The 19,439-nt window shown below is 45.7% G+C and overlaps 3 protein-coding genes across 4 annotated transcripts; all 3 read right to left on the minus strand.

Moving 5' to 3' along the window:
- Positions 1-206: 206 nt before the first annotated feature.
- On the minus strand, positions 207-1,420 carry LOC133914703 (E3 ubiquitin-protein ligase Os03g0188200-like). The gene has a single exon (XM_062357753.1). It carries the CDS (start codon positions 1,418-1,420, stop codon positions 218-220), a length of 1,203 nt encoding a protein of 400 aa, XP_062213737.1. The 3' UTR covers positions 207-217.
- Positions 1,421-10,409: 8,989 nt separating this feature from the next.
- LOC133915992 (uric acid degradation bifunctional protein TTL) lies at positions 10,410-14,849 on the minus strand. 2 transcript variants are annotated; one of them, XM_062359452.1, is made up of 6 exons: positions 14,450-14,849; positions 14,247-14,320; positions 13,877-13,934; positions 12,468-12,569; positions 11,828-11,984; positions 10,410-11,008 (listed from the first exon to the last, which is right to left on the minus strand). In XM_062359452.1, the coding sequence occupies exons 1-6, from the start codon at positions 14,591-14,593 to the stop codon at positions 10,545-10,547; spliced, it is 999 nt and encodes a 332-aa protein (XP_062215436.1). In that variant the 5' UTR covers positions 14,594-14,849; the 3' UTR covers positions 10,410-10,544. The 2 variants fall into 2 exon arrangements, with proteins under 2 accessions (XP_062215436.1, XP_062215437.1); XM_062359453.1 differs by having other exon boundaries at positions 10,410-10,933; positions 14,450-14,848.
- A 403-nt stretch (positions 14,850-15,252) lies between these two features.
- On the minus strand, positions 15,253-17,931 carry LOC133915991 (histone H3.3). Its single transcript, XM_062359451.1, has 5 exons — positions 17,816-17,931; positions 16,195-16,266; positions 16,015-16,091; positions 15,828-15,918; positions 15,253-15,722 (listed from the first exon to the last, which is right to left on the minus strand). Exons 2-5 carry the CDS (start codon positions 16,264-16,266, stop codon positions 15,552-15,554), a joined length of 411 nt encoding a protein of 136 aa, XP_062215435.1. The 5' UTR covers positions 17,816-17,931; the 3' UTR covers positions 15,253-15,551.
- Between the last annotated feature and the right edge of the window lie 1,508 nt (positions 17,932-19,439).

The following is a 19,439-nucleotide window of genomic DNA, read 5'->3' on the forward strand; positions in this document are numbered from 1 at the left end:
TGAGCTCAGTCATCTTTTAACTGTTACTCAGAAGCCTAGTTATATGTGCAAAGAGCTCTTCCACCGAGAACTAACTCTAAATGTACAGTTCCTGTCGAATTCATCATACAGCTACAATCTGTATACCTCTGAAGGATCGCTGAAACCAACAATGCTAGGAAAAGAAACTCAAAACAAGCAAAATCAATTGCATTTTCTTGGCTTCACTTCACCGCTGTTACGCCGGCGTGGCGGCCGGAACGGCTGTCGAGACCTGGAAGACCTCCGGGTTCCAGTCGCTGGCCGCGACGTCGCCGTCCATGATGAACCCCGCGAACGTGAGGTTGTGCGAGTAGTACTTCTCCATGTGTCTCCCCAGGTCGTCCTGCACAACCACAATCTCCACCTCCCCATCGCCGTCGCTCGCCCCGGTGGCGCGGGTATGCAATGGCACCACCCTCCGATGACCCTCCGGCTCGCTCTTTCGCGACCCAGACAGCGTCCGGAAGAGCCCTGACCACCGCCGGCTCGGGCGCGCGGCCGACATTGTCCGTAGCGCCTCAGATGTCCAACTCCCATTCGACGCGCTCGCAGCCAAGGTCACCGCGCTCACCGCCCTGCGGTGCCGCTTCGCCTCCACGATCTCCCTTTTCAGCCTCTCCGGCAGCCGCAGCGTGTACCGGTCCACCCGCTCCTCGGCCGTCTCTGAGTGCTGGTCCGACGACGTGCAGTCTTGTCCTGGCGTTGCCTCCGATGTGTCGACGTTGACCACCGCGTGGTTTGGCGTTTCTGCCTGGGCAGCGAGGTCAGCGGCCAGGACGTGGCCGGCATCCGCAACGGCCGGATCGGAGAGGTCGGCGCGGCAGACGGGGCAGGTCACATGCGCGGCCAGCCACATGTCGATGCACGCGGCGTGGAACACGTGGTAGCAGCCGGGGAGGAGGCGGAGCTTCTCGCCGCCGTCGTCGAACTCGGCGAGGCAGACCGCGCACTCGAGCGCCCCGCAGCCGGTCTTGACCTCCCTCGCCGTCGCGTAAGTGAGCACCGGCAGCGCCTCCATCGCCGCGGCGTCGAGCCCCGCGCGCCTCATGCCGCCGTTCGCAGCCGACACGAACGCGGCATCGTTGGCGTTCAGGGCGGCCCCTCCGCGGTGCGCGCCTGTGGCGGCGTCGGCGCAGCGGCGGAGGTAGGCCGAGAAGAAGCCCAGCAGGAAGAGCGCGATGATGAGACCGACGAAGAGGAGAAAAGTGGTAATGCTAATATTGCCGCCGCCACCACCACCGTCGGCAGGCGGCGAGAACGCCCTTGAGAACGTGTCGCCTGGCGGCGGCGTGAACAGCTGAGAAGAGACCGGCCGGACAATCGCCAGCACAAGAACCAGTGGCTGGAGGAACGTGCAGCGGTGGAGCGGCCACGTGGTGGTCGGCGGCGCGGGCGCCATGGACGTTTTGGTGGGGGTGGTGCACGGGTGAGGGGGGGGAAGTGGGGCGGTGTGCCCGTGACGGTGACGAGAGACAAAAATATGGAGGGGTGGAGGAGAGCTGGAGACGTGCGAGGAGTGACGCGGGAACGAGTAGGAGTCAAAGCTCCCATTTGAGGTCAACCCAACCATAGAATATGAGTAGTACGATCATGACGAGCGTCTTGTGTTTGACATTGTGTTGGACATGTGCGGAAGATGCGTCGAAGTCAAGGCCCTGCTCCTGGATCTGCATGCACATGCAGTACCGTGCGTAGCAGGGGTGTTTTCCCTCGCGGTTCGTGCCGTACCCACCCCACCAGTCGCGGTTGTCCGTGCAGGCCATGCGGCGGCGGCGGCAACCAATACCATGCCACGCGACGAGGTTTTCAGGCTGCCGCGTGTTGTCCCATCGGGCCATGGAAGCTTGCTTTTGGGGCGCACTGCAGCACCAGCACGGCTCATGAAGAAAGAGGGCCAAGACGTTCAGAGAATGAGACGAGTTGCGTGCATCACAAAGCGGCGTGGGTATGACGAGGACCAAGAGCTTAAATTTCTCTACTACATAAAGCGATGTTATTCATTCATCACCACCTCTTCTCACCTCATATTCCCAACTCAACTTAATAAAAAACCAGATAAAAACCGTAACTCTCCTCCTAGCAGATAAAATAAGAGAAAACTGCATCCACCAATCCTACGCCAATTCTATCCACGAATCTCGAACCGAGCTGTTTTCCTGCCTCCAGACGGGATCTACATTACCCCTCTCTCTCCCCCTCGTCTATGTATAAAACATGAGTTTCTTTATGCCACCTCCCGTTCCCACCCCTCCCCTAATAAAAATTCAAAAAAAAACAGCCTCCTACTGTCCCACGTAATACAAAACCGAAGAAAACAGTCTTATATGTTTGTCCTGCGCCCCACCCACCCCACGACCTGGTCGCCACTTGCACATCCTCAATAGCCTCCTCCTCCCATGGCTCCACTCCCTCATGCCGATCTGCCACCATCACTCCTCTACCTCATGCCACCCACACGTCACTGCCACCACCCAAGGCCGGATCCGCTATCGCCATCTCCTCCTCTGCCCCTCCTACCCAATGCCATTGCCGTCCACCCTGATGCCAACCCCCCCCCCCCCCCCTCCCCGCCAGCCTCCTCCTTGAACCCCGACACCCTTCCATGTGCCACCCTTCCCCTCAGTCATTACTCCATGCATCCAGCCTCTCTCACGTCACTCGTTGTTGGGGCATGATCCCTGAAAATGAATCCGGAGTGTACAGGTTAACTGACACGTTGATCGATGTTTCTTTGTGGTGGGGTTAGATGGACACAAGAATGCGGGGATTTATCCAAGTTCAGGCTTCTCATAGGATAATAGTCTTATGTCCTATGTATTTTCTTATGAATTGGATAAACTTATTACAGACTCTCCTTTTATCCAGACCTTACTGGCGAGGCTATCGACTCGTGGATCTGAAACCTAATGTCAGCTGCTCCGAGAAAAGACGGTCCTCCGACTGGCGCCCCTCCGCTGTGTGATCTTCCTTCATCGAAAAGAGCTTCCTGCCCGGAAGCCTTCTCCTGGGTTAGGGTTTCATAATTTGCATCATTGCAGGGTCTTCCTGAGATCGATGGCCTACGCCCGATATCGATGAGGTCCTAGAGGTCTCCAAGGCTGCCTCAAAGAGAGAGGCTCATCGAGACACCCACCCTAGTACCCAATCAACCATTGCCTCGCCTAATGCTTGCCTTGCCAATAACCAACCTGGTTGTGGTACAGACCCATCTGGTCGCGGCGACAACCAGGTTGCTCAAAGTCGACCACCGACCATGGGTGAAGGTTCTGTGATAGTACTGGTCAGCATAGAAGCGACCAGTCTCACACCGAACCAGCTAGGGGCACCTAGGCAGATGTTCGTCAAGCCTCCGGGCAAGGGGGGTAGAGGTCGACGGCTGATCCGACTTCCCCAGAAGTGTCCAAATGCGCCCATGGGACGCCGACCTCCCCTCCGCCTATTCTCAATGGCTTCTCGAGGATGCACGTTGTGCTCACCACTCCAACCTTGCAGTAAGCTCTCCAGTTAGGCATAGACACTTCGTGTTCTTTCCTTGACTCCGCAATTTGCTGTCATAGCAAGTCCTTGACCCCTTGAACAACACCGTCCGCAACTCCTCTACCGCCCCAGTTGGACGCCTCAACCCTCGGGACACCCACGACTCCACCACCGGGGTTGCTTGCCGTGGCCTCCACAACTTCCAACTCCTACCTCTAACTTGCTCCCCCTGGTTGCTAGCCTCTTGAAAGTGCATCTAGCCCCTATGTGTGGTTTTGGTAATTAATGATAATACCTATGGACTAACAATGATGTTGAGTTTGTTAGTAGGTTGTTTCATAGGTGATGCATGGATGAGAAATATGTATGAGCTCTAGGTAAATGGGGAGATTGAAAATGCATCAAGATGCATGAGCTCTAGGTGATGCTCGGGTAAGTGATGACGATGCCTATGGATTAACAATCATATTGAGAATTGCTATTAGGTTATTTCATAGGAGATGCATAAATGATGAAGCATGGATTCTTTGAGAAATGCCATGAGTTCAAAGAATTGCATCAAAAGTCATTAAAATTTTAGTGATGCTCATAAGAAGAAGAAGAAGCTCAATAAGATTAGCAATAAGCTTGAAGGCTAAGTTGCTTGTGAAGATCAAGTAACTAAAGATATGATTTGTTAATAGAGTTTTATGGACTAACCCGTGTGCTATGTGTTTAAGAATGAGTGGGGTTAGGTTCTATATGAAGATTGACAATATGCATGAAGGCTAATAAGTTACTTGTGGAGATAGAGTAACTTAAGGTATAAATGTTGTCATTTAGGTTTTATGGACTAACCCATGTGTTTTGTGCTTGAGAGTGAGTTGGGGTTAGGATCCATAAGAAGGCATGAGTTGAATTGAAATCATATATGCCAAGAGTGAAGAACAAGAGTGGACTCCATATATGAAAAAGTGAATTCCTTGAAGATGTCGAATACAAAGTGGTTTTCTATGGCAAGACGGTGAAGGGCAAGCAAGACTCAGCTGCGATGGACCATCCGTGGTGAAGGGCAAGCAAATGGCTTGGCGCCGAAGGACCAAGGCGGTGGTGAAGAGCGAGTGAAGGCTTTGCGCCGATGGACCATGCGAGGCTATAGGAAGCTATGGATGATTCACATCAATCATATGAAGAATCAAGAAGAGATGGAGTGAAGAATATATGGAAGTTGGCAACCCTCAAGGTTTGAAAGAAAAAGAAGCGATACTTGAAAGTTTTCAAATGCTCAAAGTGGTTCAAACGAGTTTTATCTTTGAATTTGAGTATAGGTATGCCGCACTATTAAGAGGGATGCAACATGAGCTAATTGTCATGTCTCAGTGCTCAAGAGTTCCCAACCAAACCCAAAGTGAGAGTTTATTGTTAAGAGTCCAGAGCGGAAAGTGCGGAAGTGTCCAAAATAGGTTTTGGAGTGTTCCTAATTTTATCCTATGTGTTTTAGGTCATGAATTCAGTTGGGATGTGTAGCCCTCTGAATAAGCTTTCCATAGAGTCCAAAATCGTCGAAATCGGACTTCGAGATCAAAAGTTATCGCCGTTTTTCGGAGGTCAGCTGTGCTGTGGCCGAAGACTCCGGTGTAGGCCGGATACTCCGGTACTTGGAAAGGCCGGAGACTCCGGTGAAGTCCGGATACTCCGGTACCTGGAGTGGCCGGAGACTCCGGGAAGTCTCCGGGACTGTTTTCTGTGTTAAGTGCCGACCGGAGACTCCGGTGTAGGCCGGATACTCCGGTAAAAGTCCAGAAAAGAGTGTAACGGCTAATTCTGACACATTCTGTGACCATTCTGACGCCATTTTTGGAATTGGGACCGGATACTCCGGGGTAGGCGTGTCAGAACAGTAACGGCTAGTTCTTTGGAGTGGGCTATTTATACCCCACTCACCCCATCCTTTGGGGCTGCTACAAGGGCATGAAAAGAACATCCTCTAGAGCCAAAAGAACTCCTTTCCACTCCAATCTAGTGTGTGATTTGAGAAGAAAAGACAGTTGGGTTGTGAGATTGGGAGATTGAGTGCATATGAGCTAAAATCCAATCTTAAGCACTTGAGTTCTTGACAAGAAGTTCTCGAAGCGTTTGTTACTCTTGGAGGTGAAGCCTCCTAGCCGGCTAGGTGTCGCCGGTGAGCTCCCGTGCTTGTGGTGAGCCACGGGAGAGTTTGTGAAGGGCTCGATTTCGCCTCCGCAAGGGAAGAAATCAAGACTGGATCGAGGAAAGCGGTTGAAAGAGACCAGGCTCGTTGGAGCTTCCTCAACGGAGACGTAGGATTCACCGTGGTGAATCCGAACTTCGGGAAACAAATCTTGTGTCTCCTCTCTTGTTTCTTTACTTTTGAGTTCTTGCTCAAATCTTTGTGCATATTGCCCGATCTACTTGTTTGTGTGTATTTGAGTGTAGGTTCTCTGTGGATCTACTTGGAATCATCTCCGAGAACACACGACATCACTTGGTTTGAGCTAGAACTCTCTACCCATCCTTTATATTCAGTTTCGGGCTCAGTTCTGTACAGAATCCGGAGAATCCAGACTTTACCGGAGTTTCCGGACCTGTACACCCCGGAGACTCCTGTCTTCACCGGAGTATCTGGTAAACAGTAATTTCAGGCATATGAACAGTATTTTCAGCCTTTTTCAATTTAAGTTTTATTGCATATCTCTTGCTAGAATTGAATAATTTTTGTCACCTTAGGATTGTAATTTCCACACTTATTTAGGGTGTTTGTGCACTAGTTGAGCCTAGCATATTTAGGTTTTTCACTTGTGAAAAATCAGCTAGTTTATATTCCGCTGCAAGTTTAGGCCAACGGTAAAAGGGGGCGAATTTTTGTAAAAACGCCTATTCACCCCCCCCCCCCCCTCTAGGCGACATCATTGTCCTTTCACCTCTCCGCCTCGATCAACAAACTGATCACAAAGAAAGAGGTGGTAGACCGTAGATGTGCTGAGCTAGAGAAACTGGTGATCGATGAGAAGGAGGTGAGGTGTGCGCTTCAGCAGGAGAAGGTCACGCTCATCGCCCAAAGCTTCAAGCAGTTGGAGGATAAAAGGATGACCCACAGTTTTCTCAAGGACGCCTTCTTGGCAATTCGACAACCCCTAAGGAGCGTTGGGCTGGAAGTCTCTAGGCCAAAGGAAGAAACTGCGCAGGGCTGGGCCTATGCCATCAGCGTCTTGGCAGAGAAGTTCACCCAGCTCTTGGGCATCCTGGCAGGGAGAACCACGGAGGACATAGCGAAGGCGTTGAAAGCCTCAACAGAGTATGTTCTCTAGCACTACCACTGTTGTGACCCCAACTTCAACCTCAAGGTTGTTGGGAAGGGGGTTGTGACCATTGGTTCTGAAGCTGAGGCGAGGTTGCAGGCAAATTGCCAAGGGCCAGTGGAGTATGTAGGGTCTCTCTTCCAGGTGGTGACCACTAAAGAGTAAATTGCACCCTGTAACTTAGGCTTGTATAATGTTTGAATGAAGTTTTTCATTAATTTAATGGGCTTGTGTCACCACTGTGGTCGTAGAGCTCTTGTGTTGACGGGCCCTCCTGCTCCCTCCGTGCCCCCGACCACCTCCATCGACGACTCTATCGACCAACACAATCGAGAAGCAGTGGCCGAGTGTGAACTTATGTTCATGGTTGAGAGAGAGAGACCCTGCAGAGCGATCTTTGAGGTGCACTGTACTTGCCACAGACTAAGCCACATGTAGTCTTAGGATAGCCAAGTAAGACTCAACCAACTGACTCCAGCGTGTTTTGTGACCTGTTTCTTCGACCAGCTTACCGGGAGGAGCCGTTGGTGGTGCAAAGGGACTTGGAGCAGATGACGAGGGAAAATGACTAGTGGCAGGTGTATTTCTATGATTGTCTTAGTCAGATATTTTCTCCCTTTGACTCGTTGCTTCGGTCCGTTGACATTCAAGTTCGTCCAACTCCCAGGAGCACCATGACTGGTCATATCGACTGGCTCTAGTGGTCTCCGAGGAGGCAGGTGAACTCGAGCAGAGGCTTTACCAGACCATTGGCGACCACCTTTTTAGGTCGAAGTCTACAACACCTACCTTGCTCTTGCCTGTGTTAGCAAGCATTTCCCTGACCTCGACCTTGCTCCAGCAGTCTCCGAAGGCTTCACTAGTGCCCAGAAGACCACGATGGAGTTTCATGACCTTCCTGACTCATTTTTATTCGCAGCTCACTCTCTTCTTTGGACCATCCAGTTCGAACCATTGAGAAGCGTCTTTGGTTCCTAGGGACACTGCACAAATTGTTAGAACCAGGCCCCGAGTGTTACCTAGGTGGTTATTTTGTAACCTAAGGACTTGCTCCTAAATAGAATTTCCCTACGCTCATGTGGTGAGTATGCTCTAATTGCTTGTTACTCCTAGGGGGTCAAGGTTTTTCGTACCGCTTGCTAGTTAGGTTTGTGGTGCCTAGGACAGCTTTTAGCACGATAAGTCATTCGGTGGCAACTAGTGCTCTACCCAAATTGGGACTTGAGACCTCTTGGCCATTTTCCTTCAGCCGCACACATTTCTAACATTGCGCGAGCAGTAATTTTCTTGCCCCCCCCCCCAAGCAACTTAATACCCACAATATGCGCGAATAGGCAAAATAATCCAGGAGTGTACAATAATCTATGAGCATAAAAAGGAACACATATCCAACATTACTCTAGCCCCTGATCGTCTGGTTGGCAGAAGGGCTACCAAATAGGCCGTGTAACCTTTGAATCGGAAAGACTTACCAGCCGAGGGTAGTCCGCTCTTGTCTGAGAGATCCTGTAAAATAGAAAGAAAAAAAAGGGCTCACGCTCGAGCAGCCTTACACATAGAACTTACGCCACTGGTTTTTGTTCCATGAATTGTGTAATTCTCAGCCATCCTCAATGGCCAGTTTGACCGCACCAAGTCGGGTAACCTCAACCACTGTGTAGGTTCCTTCCCACTTGCGAGAGAGCTTGTTCCGGCCTACCTTATTCTGAATTTTCCTTAGAATAAGGTTGCCTACAACCAGGGTTTGCTTCCACACCCTGCGGTCATGATAACACCTTAGACTTTGCTGGCATCAGATAGCTCAAATTAGAGCACGATCGTGGAACTCTTCGATTAGGTTTATGTCATCTTCTTGTCAAGCCATATGATCTTCGTCCGAGTAGTTGGTTACTCTAGGAGACTAGAGGGTGATCTCAGAGGGGAGCATTGCTTCAGCCCCAAAAACCAGGAAGAATAGAGTTTTGGTCGTTCGCAGCGACCAAAGTACTATAGGGAGTTCATCCACCCAACATCTCAAATAGCTCTGAAGCCGATTGAAGACTCGAGTTTTGACCCTTTGCAATATCATCTCATTTGCCCTTTCAATCTGACCATTGCTTTATGGGCGTGCCACCAACGTGTATCATACTTTGTTCGTGATCTCTTCATAGTAGTCTTTAAAAAGCGCTACTGACAAACTGAGTCTCGTTGTCCGTAATTATGCAGTTTAGAATGCCAAACCACACTACCAGTCCCCGTATGTGAAGGTGATATGCCCTAGAGGCAATCATAGAGATGATCGTATCGCATGTCTATGTTTATGTACTTCTGAATAATATGTTATTCCAAGAATGACGGTCATTTATTTTGATTGGCAAGTATGTGACTTGCTCATAAAACTCTTTGTTTATATTGTGACGTTATTCTTAGTCGATCCCTGATCGCATATCATTGTGATGATACATAACATCAACACATGTATTAATTGATTATCATATTTCATGGATCATAGGTATAGAGATACCATATCAATAATGTGGATATTTATGTTAGAGAATATAACATTGGATAAGTTCACCTTGAGATACTGTTGGGATTGTTATTATGATATACCATCAGTTGTTATCGCAAATGATGTAACTACAAGATTCTTAGACTTGAGATCATCATTAATTCTCAGAATGTATAGTGACATACTATAGGTGTAATTTCCAAACTACCAAGTGCTAACTCAACACATGTATTGATTGATGATTGTATTTTATGGATCATAGGTATAAAAATATCATATCAATAATGTGGATATTTATGTTGGAAAATATAATATTAGATAAACCCACCTTGAGATACTATTGGAATTGTTATTATGATGTGTCATCAGTTGTTATCTTAAATAATATAACTATAAAATCCTTAGTTTGAGATCGTCATTGATTCTCAGAATATGTACTGACACACTATCAGTATAATTTCCAAACTACCAAGTGCTGGCTCATGCTACATCACCATATCCAAACTCCTCTCTCGATACTTACGTGCGTCACTCAAGCTAAACTGAACTAAGATTAAAAAAATCTCAAAATTTTAAAGTTGCACTAATGTTCCATTGCAGGGCAGACGAGGATCTCGCGGAGCACGTCGTCCGGGAGCATGGGCACATCGCCGCCGTCGCTTGCCACGCTAGCTTCTCCCATGGATGCCAGGCCAGGGAACGATCGGTCACCACCGGTGCAGAGCCTCTGTGCTTGCTTAACAATGAAGGAATTCATTTAGTCGGAAGGGAACAATTCATTGGTCGTGTTAAAAAAATAATCGACTTCTGTGCCTGATTTCATGCACCTGCAAAGATAGTCAGATAGAAATACCTACTGACCCAAGATGACAGTGTGTGTGTATCGCTAACACGATTACGTCCATGGTTCAAGTTTATGTTTCAAATCTCGGTTGCCCTCGTCAAGTGCGTTCAGGACGGACACGCGACTCGATCAGGGAGCACATGCCCCCCACGCTGGCATGGACGCGTAGGAGGCGCGAGTCCATCGGTGGCGAGGTTGTCCAGGACTGCAACGATTGACAATGCTAGATATCTGATCACAGGCACGCAGCAACAATACCTCTCGATTAAAACCAAGCTTGCGGTACATGGAACGAAATTATTCATCATAACGGAAGTGTCAAATTTACATAGTAGTTCTTAAACATCCCAACAAACTGAGATAACTTTTTTCCATAATGAATAAACTGAGGTAATTACACGTAATTGACAACTTAGCTACCACGGTAAGTGGTGAACGAGAAAGGGGAATACAAGAGGGGAACATGGAAATGCTCGGCCGTCTGGTTCTCTTTGATCTCAAATATGATGCTGACATAAGGGAAGAACCCTGCAGGTGCATACTTGCCGGTATTGAAGCTTATGCGGTAGAAACCAGGAGCAACGTTGTCCACAATGTCCATCACCTGACCGCTGCGGCCATCCTTGTTTGTAACCGAGGAGCCTAGAGTTGCCCATCCATTGAGATATTTGTTGCTGAATGACGGAGGAGCTGAAACATCCTTCCACATCTCCAGGTGAACTTCGATTCCAGATGCAGGCGATCCACGAGCAACATCCAATACATGGGTTGTAATGGGCGGCCGAGTCCGGTTGGAGCTACCTGTAATTTCAGGAGCTTTATTGGCAGAAGGCTGGGGGAGAGCTCCAAGATGTGCTCCAATAATCCGCATGCGATCTTTTGAACATTTAGATGATAAGAAAGCAGAATAACCCAAATTACACACATGCAAAATAACTATCATTATGCTAGCACAGTACATGAAACAATGAGGACGATAATGAAACTATAGAGTGATTAAGGACAGTTCAACTGCAAACTAGATGAAAATTGATGCCCAATCGTCTCCAGCACAAGCCCATTCAACAGCACTAGCTCATTAGTTTATAAATCGTTGTAAACTATTTTAGTTCTTGTAAGGTAAAATTTAGCTCTCATAGTTGCATTATGTTTTCATATGTTTCTATTTATTAAGAGAAAATTCAATCAGATTATTTCAATTAACAAAAAACATAACAATAAGAAAAGCTTTGCATATACTAACTCCAAGCATATATTCAATTTTAGCATTAGACAGTATTTTGCAAAATGTATTTTTGACCGTACTGTGTGTTTGCAAATCAGATATACTGATACACCAATCCTACTAGGTGTGACTGTGTTAGCCAAAATATCATAATCAAGATCACAAAAGGGCCTATGCCATACAAATAAGACTGCTATATGGAGAAAAAGACAAATGCCAAGTCCAGCTGCTCACTCAACAACTAATTTAAATGTACACAATGTGAATGAAACAACAGAACTTCCAGACATGGTAGAACTGAACAGATAGAATGCTGTCTATACTACTGTAAGCAAAGTGTGAACATGTGAGCACAAGATAGCTTGCGTACAGATATAGGATAGATACAACAAAATTCTCAAACATCTAAGTAAAAAAAGCAGACATTTTCGTATAAAAGAACCTACAAACAGATAGAATGGAATTGATACCTGCTGCTTTATCAGATTGGATGGTGGGGCCTTCAATTGTAGTAAAGGAAACAGTAGGCTCTGATGAGAAAAGCTTTGCAAGACGCAGTTCAGTTATCTTCAGTTCTTCCTGTGCTGCAGCTTCAAGTTCAACAATTGGCCTATTCGCGTAACGCCTCTGAAATAGCAGCAGGATAATATCAAGGCCGTTACAATGACAGAAAGAAAAACAGCATTCAATCTTTAAGTTAATGTTTCAGTTATGAAGCAAGTTATAGCTTACACAATGCAGTGTACCAAGGAGGTGATGATAAAAAATATGTATCCCGACAGAGTCAAAAGCAGCATAAACACCATCCAAGTTTTTAGTTTTGATAATCAGGCTCTAGTTTCATGGGGGTGGGGGTAATTTTCAATAATGAGATTACAGATGTGTGGAGAAATAGTCATATTATCGTTCCCTAAACAACAATATTTGGAGTTTTAACTTTGCTGGTATTCCAGAGAATACAACACCTCACTACTCGAAGGGGAGGTCTATAGCAAAGATCCAAACATAATTGTGTGTAACTTTCAAGCCCTTCCAGAAGTACAAATCTGACGCACTAATATCAATTGTGGAAAACAAACACTGGGATCTGAAATATCAACATATGCAGACCTTAAGCTCAGCTAAGACCTCAGGTGCAGTCCTCCCAGATGCGCATATCATGAACACGAACCCAAACTTCTCCCTGTACCTGGCATTCCACTCTTCCAACTCCTACAGCAGGTGGAGAAACAAAATTAAGTCTGTAGGTCATATATCATAATACATACTTGCTAGATAGGATATCCTCTACCAGCCCCATGGTCAAGGTGGATTAGGCATCACTAATCTCAAGATCAAAAACATTTGCCTCCTTAGTAAGTGGTTGTTTAAATTACTAAACGAGGATGGGGTTTGATAACGTCTACTAAGGAATAAATACCTTGGTTGCAAAGCTCTCCCCCAAGTAGAAAGAAAGTTACGAAACTCTCATTTCTGGTCTAGGTTGATGAAAGTTAAGGGGGGATTTCTTAAATTGGGTTCTTTCCAAATACAAGATGGAACACAAACAAGATTCTCAAATAACACGTGGTTGGGCATAAAACCACTTAGTGAGCGATTTCCCTCTCTGTATAGTATAGTAAGAAAATATTTCATTTCGTAGACCTATTGTTGGTGACAGATTAATCCGCTGGCATAAGTTAGTGTAAAAGATAATACATGTTCATTTAACAAACTGAGCAGATACATTTCGGTGGGGCCTACATGTGAATGGCTAATTTTCAGTACAATCCATCTATAGTAGATTGATTTATCGACCATTTTCCTTTCCGTCACGTTGGCTTTGGAAGCTTAAACTCCCTCTCAAAATTAAGATTTTCTTGTGGTATCTATCAAGATGAGTAATTTTGACCAAAGATAATTTGGCCAAAAGAAACTGGAAAGAGAATCTCAAATGCTGTTTTTGCAACCACAATGAGAGCATCCAACATTTGTTTTTCAAGTGTTACTTTGCTAAGTCAATTTGGCGGATTATTCAGATTGTCTTAGGCATTACCATGCCAAGGAACATGAATCATATTATGGGTAGTTGATTACGTAACATGGATGCTAATAAAAAGAAACTGATCTTGGTTGGGGTAGCTACTTTATTTTGGGTGATTTGGCTATATCACAATGATATGGTTTTCAATAAAACAACAAAACTTTTTTGCAGGCACTCTTCAGGAGAACATATTGGTTTAGATTTTGGGATTGCTAAAAAAGAGGACCAACAGGAAGAGAACAGAATGGCTTACCAAAATTTGGAGGTAGCGGCTATGGAGCTTTTTGCCACGAATGGGTGACGATTCATTCATAGGTTATGTGCCGAATAATGTCATATAACCACTCCAAAGTAACTATCTCATTTTGTTTCCCTATTGTGATGATGTAATAATACAACAAGGGCTATATGCATCCCCGGATAAACAGCCAGTTATCCTTTTTCTTAAAAAAATATATCATAGTTGCAGGGAACTTGGTGGAAACAGATGTAGCACCTGGGCGGTTGAATCCGTGGTTGTGGAGAGCGCTGCTGATTGCTCCTCCTTGCTCCACCTAAAACACAAAGCAAATAAAAATTGTCAACACAGTGACTGTGTCATTTCGTTTGTCCCAGGTCATGTAGAGTGCAAAAAAATCATTCAGTTCACTTGAGCCATCTAACACTTGAATTCGCCATAACGCGCGAGTATACCATGTAATTGCTTACTTTCATGAGGTTGTTTTACTAGTCTTGTATAGTTAGTACTAACTAACAGTTACAAAATTCACACAAAGCCACAGTGACTGACGGGCGATCAGCAATAGCAAGAGAACTGAAATTAAAGAGAGGAATTGACAGGAGGAGGAGGAAGACACTCCACCGACTTGGAGACGGAGGGGGAGGTGGTGCCGATGGCCGGGTGCGCGGCGAAGGCCTCGAGCCATCCGTTCACGTCCACCTTGATCCGATTCGGCGAGCCAGGTGCACACAGGAGCAGCGAGTGTCAGTACTGGAAGCGAGGGGGGGGGGGGGGGCGGGTGGATAGAGGAGGACGAGAGGAGGCTGCCAAGGCGAGAAGGCGACCCACCTCGTCAAGCCAGATGCGGCGGGCGGCGAGGAGGGCGTCGGCGAGCGACGCGAAAGGGGAGGCGGTCGCCATCGCGGCGGCGAAGCGGCGGCTGCCGTTGACACGCAGCACGTCCTCCACAGACAGAGGCCTCGCCGGCGCCATCTCGACGGTGGGGATCGGTGGGTCTCCCCTGGTCAGGGCTCGTGATTCCGGGTAGTGGCTCTGCTCTGCTTCCGTGCTCTCTGTTTGTTTAAGGGAATCTACCCGTAGTAAAAAGCAAGCGTGTTTCTTCCAGCGCCTGTTTCTTAAAATAAAAGTTCAGGCAACGAACATTAGATGTCCGATTTCAATCCAGTAGTGTATCTTCCTCCCAGATGCTGTGATGGGCTCCCCGTGCCACCCGCCTCCTGTCATCTCCGACGACTGCCACCAACCATGCCCACCACCCACGGCGCCTCACCACAGCCCACCACCGATCTTGCCGCCATCGTAGCCTCCCTCTATCCCGGCGCCAATAAACCTTTATACCCAGAACGGGTCGCCGGCGTTCACACACCGTCGACCGAACATCAATTTTCAGGCATCTGATCCTTGGGTAGGGTGACAATGTAAACGTAATAACCTCAACAGCCGAAATGGCCGTCTTGCACGAGCTACGCAACAGCCGTTCTTTAAGCACTTGCAAACCAGATAGACGGCGCCGCGCGACCAGTTTATAGCGTTTGGTTTAAGGTGGTGCAAGTCAAGAGGAAAAACGTAGATCACAGTGTGACCCGGAAATAGCACGTATCAAATTAACATGTCAGAGGAAACGCAAAGGATAGACGCACAGCAACAGAATACTTCACATTTAACAGATCAGCAGAAAGGAAGCACAATCAAGCAGTGCAAACAAGACGACACTGCTAGTCTGCAGCAACAACGCACACGAACGTCACATACTGTCAATGCAGCACCAGCAGTCACTAGACAGCGGTCGACAATTCAAAGGTACCATCATATAGTGTTCAACAGAAACACATATTCCACAAAATAAACCCTACTCAGATGTCCTTAACAAGCCACCAGATTAAACGACTACTACGACATGACACTTCATTTGTCACGGCCATTGAGGGGATTAAGCCCTCTCGCCACGGATCCTCCTGGCGAGCTGAATGTCCTTAGGCATGATGGTCACACGCTTAGCATGGATGGCGCACAGGTTGGTGTCCTCAAACAGACCAACAAGGTATGCCTCAGCAGCCTCCTGGAGGGCAAGCACTGCATGGCTCTGGAAACGCAGATCAGTCTGCAAAACAATGTGAGTTTCAATCAACCACTCATATCACAATGAAATCAAAACAGCAAACACACAATCTCAGATATGAGATCAATTAAGAGATAGATAGCTTACCTTGAAGTCCTGTGCGATTTCCCTAACAAGCCTCTGGAAGGGCAGCTTCCTGATCAACAGCTCAGTGCTCTTCTGGTACTTGCGGATCTCACTGTTTAATTGCATTTGCAGCACTACAAATCAATCAGGCAGCACAAGACTAGAGACTTCACAGGAGAGGAGAACCAAAGGATTTTGCGTTACTAACCGGAGGGCAACAGTTCCAGGGCGGTAGCGGTGGGGCTTCTTCACTCCTCCAGTGGTGGGGGCTGACTTACGTGCAGCCTATTAAGCAATGGAGCAAGGGGCCAAAAATTCAATTCAAGCTTGAAACAATATCCAGGTTAAGCAACAGAAGGAAAAGACATGGTACCCTGAGGAACCTTACCTTGGTTGCAAGCTGCTTCCTGGGAGCCTTTCCTCCCGTGGACTTGCGAGCGGTTTGCTTGGTACGGGCCATCTACATTAAGAAAGGAACGACCGCTATAAGTAAAGAAGGGCTTCCATATCAACACAGGCTCAAACAAGTGTTCATTTCAAAAAGTGCAACAAACTATTGATGATATAAGATACAATTATTTTTTCCAAGAGTACTATTATAGATTCCCATCATGCATGTCGTGATCACCATTTCATTATTCTAGAGCTCATTACAAAACAGGGGCAAGTAGAACAAAAATAATTAGAACAATCAGGCAATTTATGCAAAGATATTTCCATTACTGACTTCCAAACAACCAACTTACCTACAAATAGTTAGGTAATCTCTTGGGATAAATAAAAAACGCTACTATCAATAGCTCAAGCCTATAGTACCGTAACCCATGTAAAATACAAAACAGCTTCAAAAACTAAGAGCAACTACCTAAGCTCCAAGAATAAACTGCATGCACATATAACAACAATTAGCTAAAGCCTCAGCAAAGTCTACAAGTAGGTTCATATACCTAAAACTAAGTGTGAACGTTTTAAAAATCAGATGAAACATAGCACAACTATTGACAGAGTTCATACATTCACCCAAAAATACATGTATAAATATAAGCCAGAAACATATATGTAAACGTTTTAAAAATCAGATGAATCAAGGATTGTTGCCATGTAAGCAATTAACTATCAATAGTACAACTAGCAAACTTTCGGTACGCCAAAATAGGATTAAAGCTACTATGTCCAAGTTCAACCACCGAATTTTTAGCAGCAAGTTCAATCACGGGGTTCTCGTTATCAAGACTAGACTGTCAAAGTAAACTCCACAACATCACAACCATCAGACATTATTCAATAGCCAACAAATTAACATTTATCCTTGTAATTCAATAGCTATCACAACTGGAACACACAATAGCATATAACCAACATCCAATATTTGCAATGACACTCTACAACGGTGCCATCAGTGAAAACACCCACCGGTGGCCAACTTGCAAAAAACAACAACTAATTGACAAAAACGCCTAGGGTAAGCGTTATATTCTCAATTCAACAATACAGGACAGATTGTATCTGAGAATTGACATTAATACATTATAAATTTCATGACGGACTGCCCTAAAAATCATACTAGTAAATGTCCGACATAGAAACAGCTACAAATAAATGGCAAAACAATCACCAATCCACCAAATTAGCTCTATAGCCCTAACCAAAAGTGCAATTCCCCGCAAAAACACAACGCGAGGCACTAAAACAAATCCCTAAACTCACAGGTAATTCCGATTAACGCTACAATTCCGCACGAAATCACATCAACTACACCTAAGTCACCCCAACAGACGCTACAATACAGTCATCAGAACCAAACCCAACCGAAATTGCATCAACCAAACCGAAGCAGATAAGCCGAGCAAACCCTAATATACAGTATCCGCCGCCGCGCTACCCCTCGAAGCCCACGAACCTCAGTAACGAAAGGAGCGAAATCCGCGCGATTGCGAGAACCACGACAACGGCAACTCGAATCAGAAACCGCGTAAAGGGAGAAGGGGGGAAAGGACTCGAGGCTTTACCTCTCCGCGCTGCTTCGCTCTCTTGGCACGCTTCGAATCGGGGACGCCGCGCAAGGAAGAAGAGCCAAAAAAACCGTACGGGTCAGGAGGCGGCCTCCTATTTATAGAGCGGCAATCGCGTGGTATAACCCGTCCGCGTGGGTGGGCGGCTGGGATTGTCTTTGGATGTGTTTCTTTCCGGTCGATCGGACGGCGAGGAGAGCTTTGAGGTTCTTGGCGCGGATCGCCAGCGTGGATTGCTGGGTTCTGATTGGTTGCGGATTGGAGTGTCGCGGATCCGTGGTCAGTGAAAGTTCGTATGGTGACGACAACGTTTGGTTTTGAGGATGGGAAGTCGTGATAGTGGCCGTTGGATTTGGTGGGGCCCAGACAGGATGGGTGGCTGTGTATTTTGCCATGTGCTGCTTTATCAGCTTCTAGGTTAAGGGAAAAATTAAAAAAGCCCCAAAAGTCATTTGGATTTTATTTTTTATCTTAAAAGTTGTTTTTTAAAAAAAATCCTAAAATTTTGACTTTGTTGAAAAAACCTCCAAAAATTAAAAATGAAAAAAAAATTATAAAGAAACTAGAGACAATTCTAAGATCTTATGTAGAATTTTTTTAAAAAAACAATATCCTTTATATCATATTTTATGAAGAGGAAGTTTGGAAAAAAAAAGAAAAATGTGCAACTCATTTATTAACGTAACATGTTTTCAAAAATAATATTCTTTGGAAGAAGTTTTATATTTTCTTTATTTTAGGATTTTGGGCTATTACACTTCTTCGGCAGCATTTGCTCCTTTGTCTCCTCTAGCCGGGGGTATTTAGATGTGTTCTCTTTTTGTGCTTATATGTCAAAGGGGAGAGAGTCTAGTGTTATAGAGAGTCTGGAGAGAGATCTAGTTTAAATGTATATAGAGTTTCTTAGTTTTAGGGGAGTTTAGCTTGGGTAGTTAGGTTCGGCTTGTTGGATCTTATTGTATTTTGATATAATCACATGTTATTTGGCTCTCTCTATTGATGTATTTCGCTTGTCATTACATTGTGTTTCGATTCGTGCTTAGTTTATTTTTTATTTTACTAGCATGATAGGTTGTTCTAGTGCTATAATTTCTCTTGCTTTAATTGTTATATGTCGTTAATTGCCTAGTTTGTTACGGTTTACTTCAATTCATATATTTATCTTTTTATTTGTGTTGTCATTAATCATCAAAAATAGAAATATTGTAACATCTAGGCCCTTAGGTAAGTGGTAAGTGTTTCGGTGATTAATAACGATCATATTATTGTTACTAACAAATTTGTTTTGAAAGGTATCAAAAATTTAGTTCACAATAATAATCAAGTATTCTTGGTCCCTAGTTGATTTTATGGATGGTCAAAGGATATGAGTATCAAGATTAAGAATATTTTAGTTCTAAGTGTCACAAGGAGATGAAGATAACTTAGAGTAGTATATATCTCTTTTCTTAGTTTTTTGATCGTACTATAAAGAGCGGCTAAGAGTAGTCGCTTGATCTAGTTGAATCTAGTCTTGTTCAGATACACACTTCTGAAGTTTTAGCACTAGTTAGAGAAGCCTATAATTGAAGCTTGATCTAGTTGAGTTTAGTCTTGTTCAGATACACACTTCTGAAGTTTT

This window comes from Phragmites australis, chromosome 4 (genome assembly GCF_958298935.1).
Source record: "Phragmites australis chromosome 4, lpPhrAust1.1, whole genome shotgun sequence".
In the NCBI taxonomy this organism is placed as follows: Eukaryota; Viridiplantae; Streptophyta; class Magnoliopsida; order Poales; family Poaceae; genus Phragmites; species Phragmites australis.

What these genes read in the sequence shown, in the direction of transcription:
- LOC133914703 (XM_062357753.1), bottom strand. Translation starts at nt 1,420, where the DNA reads ATGGCGCCCGCGCCGCCGACCACCACGTGGCCGCTCCACCGCTGCACG.
- LOC133915992 (XM_062359452.1), bottom strand. Translation starts at nt 14,593, where the DNA reads ATGGCGCCGGCGAGGCCTCTGTCTGTGGAGGACGTGCTGCGTGTCAAC. An exon ending in CCACGGATTCAACCGCCCAG is followed by an intron (nt 12,570 to 13,876) that starts GTGCTACATCTG and finishes CACCTGCTGTAG; the next exon opens with GAGTTGGAAGAGTGGAATGC. An exon ending in CCAATCTGATAAAGCAGCAG is followed by an intron (nt 11,009 to 11,827) that starts GTATCAATTCCA and finishes AATGTTCAAAAG; the next exon opens with ATCGCATGCGGATTATTGGA.
- LOC133915991 (XM_062359451.1), bottom strand. Translation starts at nt 16,266, where the DNA reads ATGGCCCGTACCAAGCAAACCGCTCGCAAGTCCACGGGAGGAAAGGCT. An exon ending in GGAAGCAGCTTGCAACCAAG is followed by an intron (nt 16,092 to 16,194) that starts GTAAGGTTCCTC and finishes ATTGCTTAATAG; the next exon opens with GCTGCACGTAAGTCAGCCCC. An exon ending in AAATCGCACAGGACTTCAAG is followed by an intron (nt 15,723 to 15,827) that starts GTAAGCTATCTA and finishes ATTGTTTTGCAG; the next exon opens with ACTGATCTGCGTTTCCAGAG.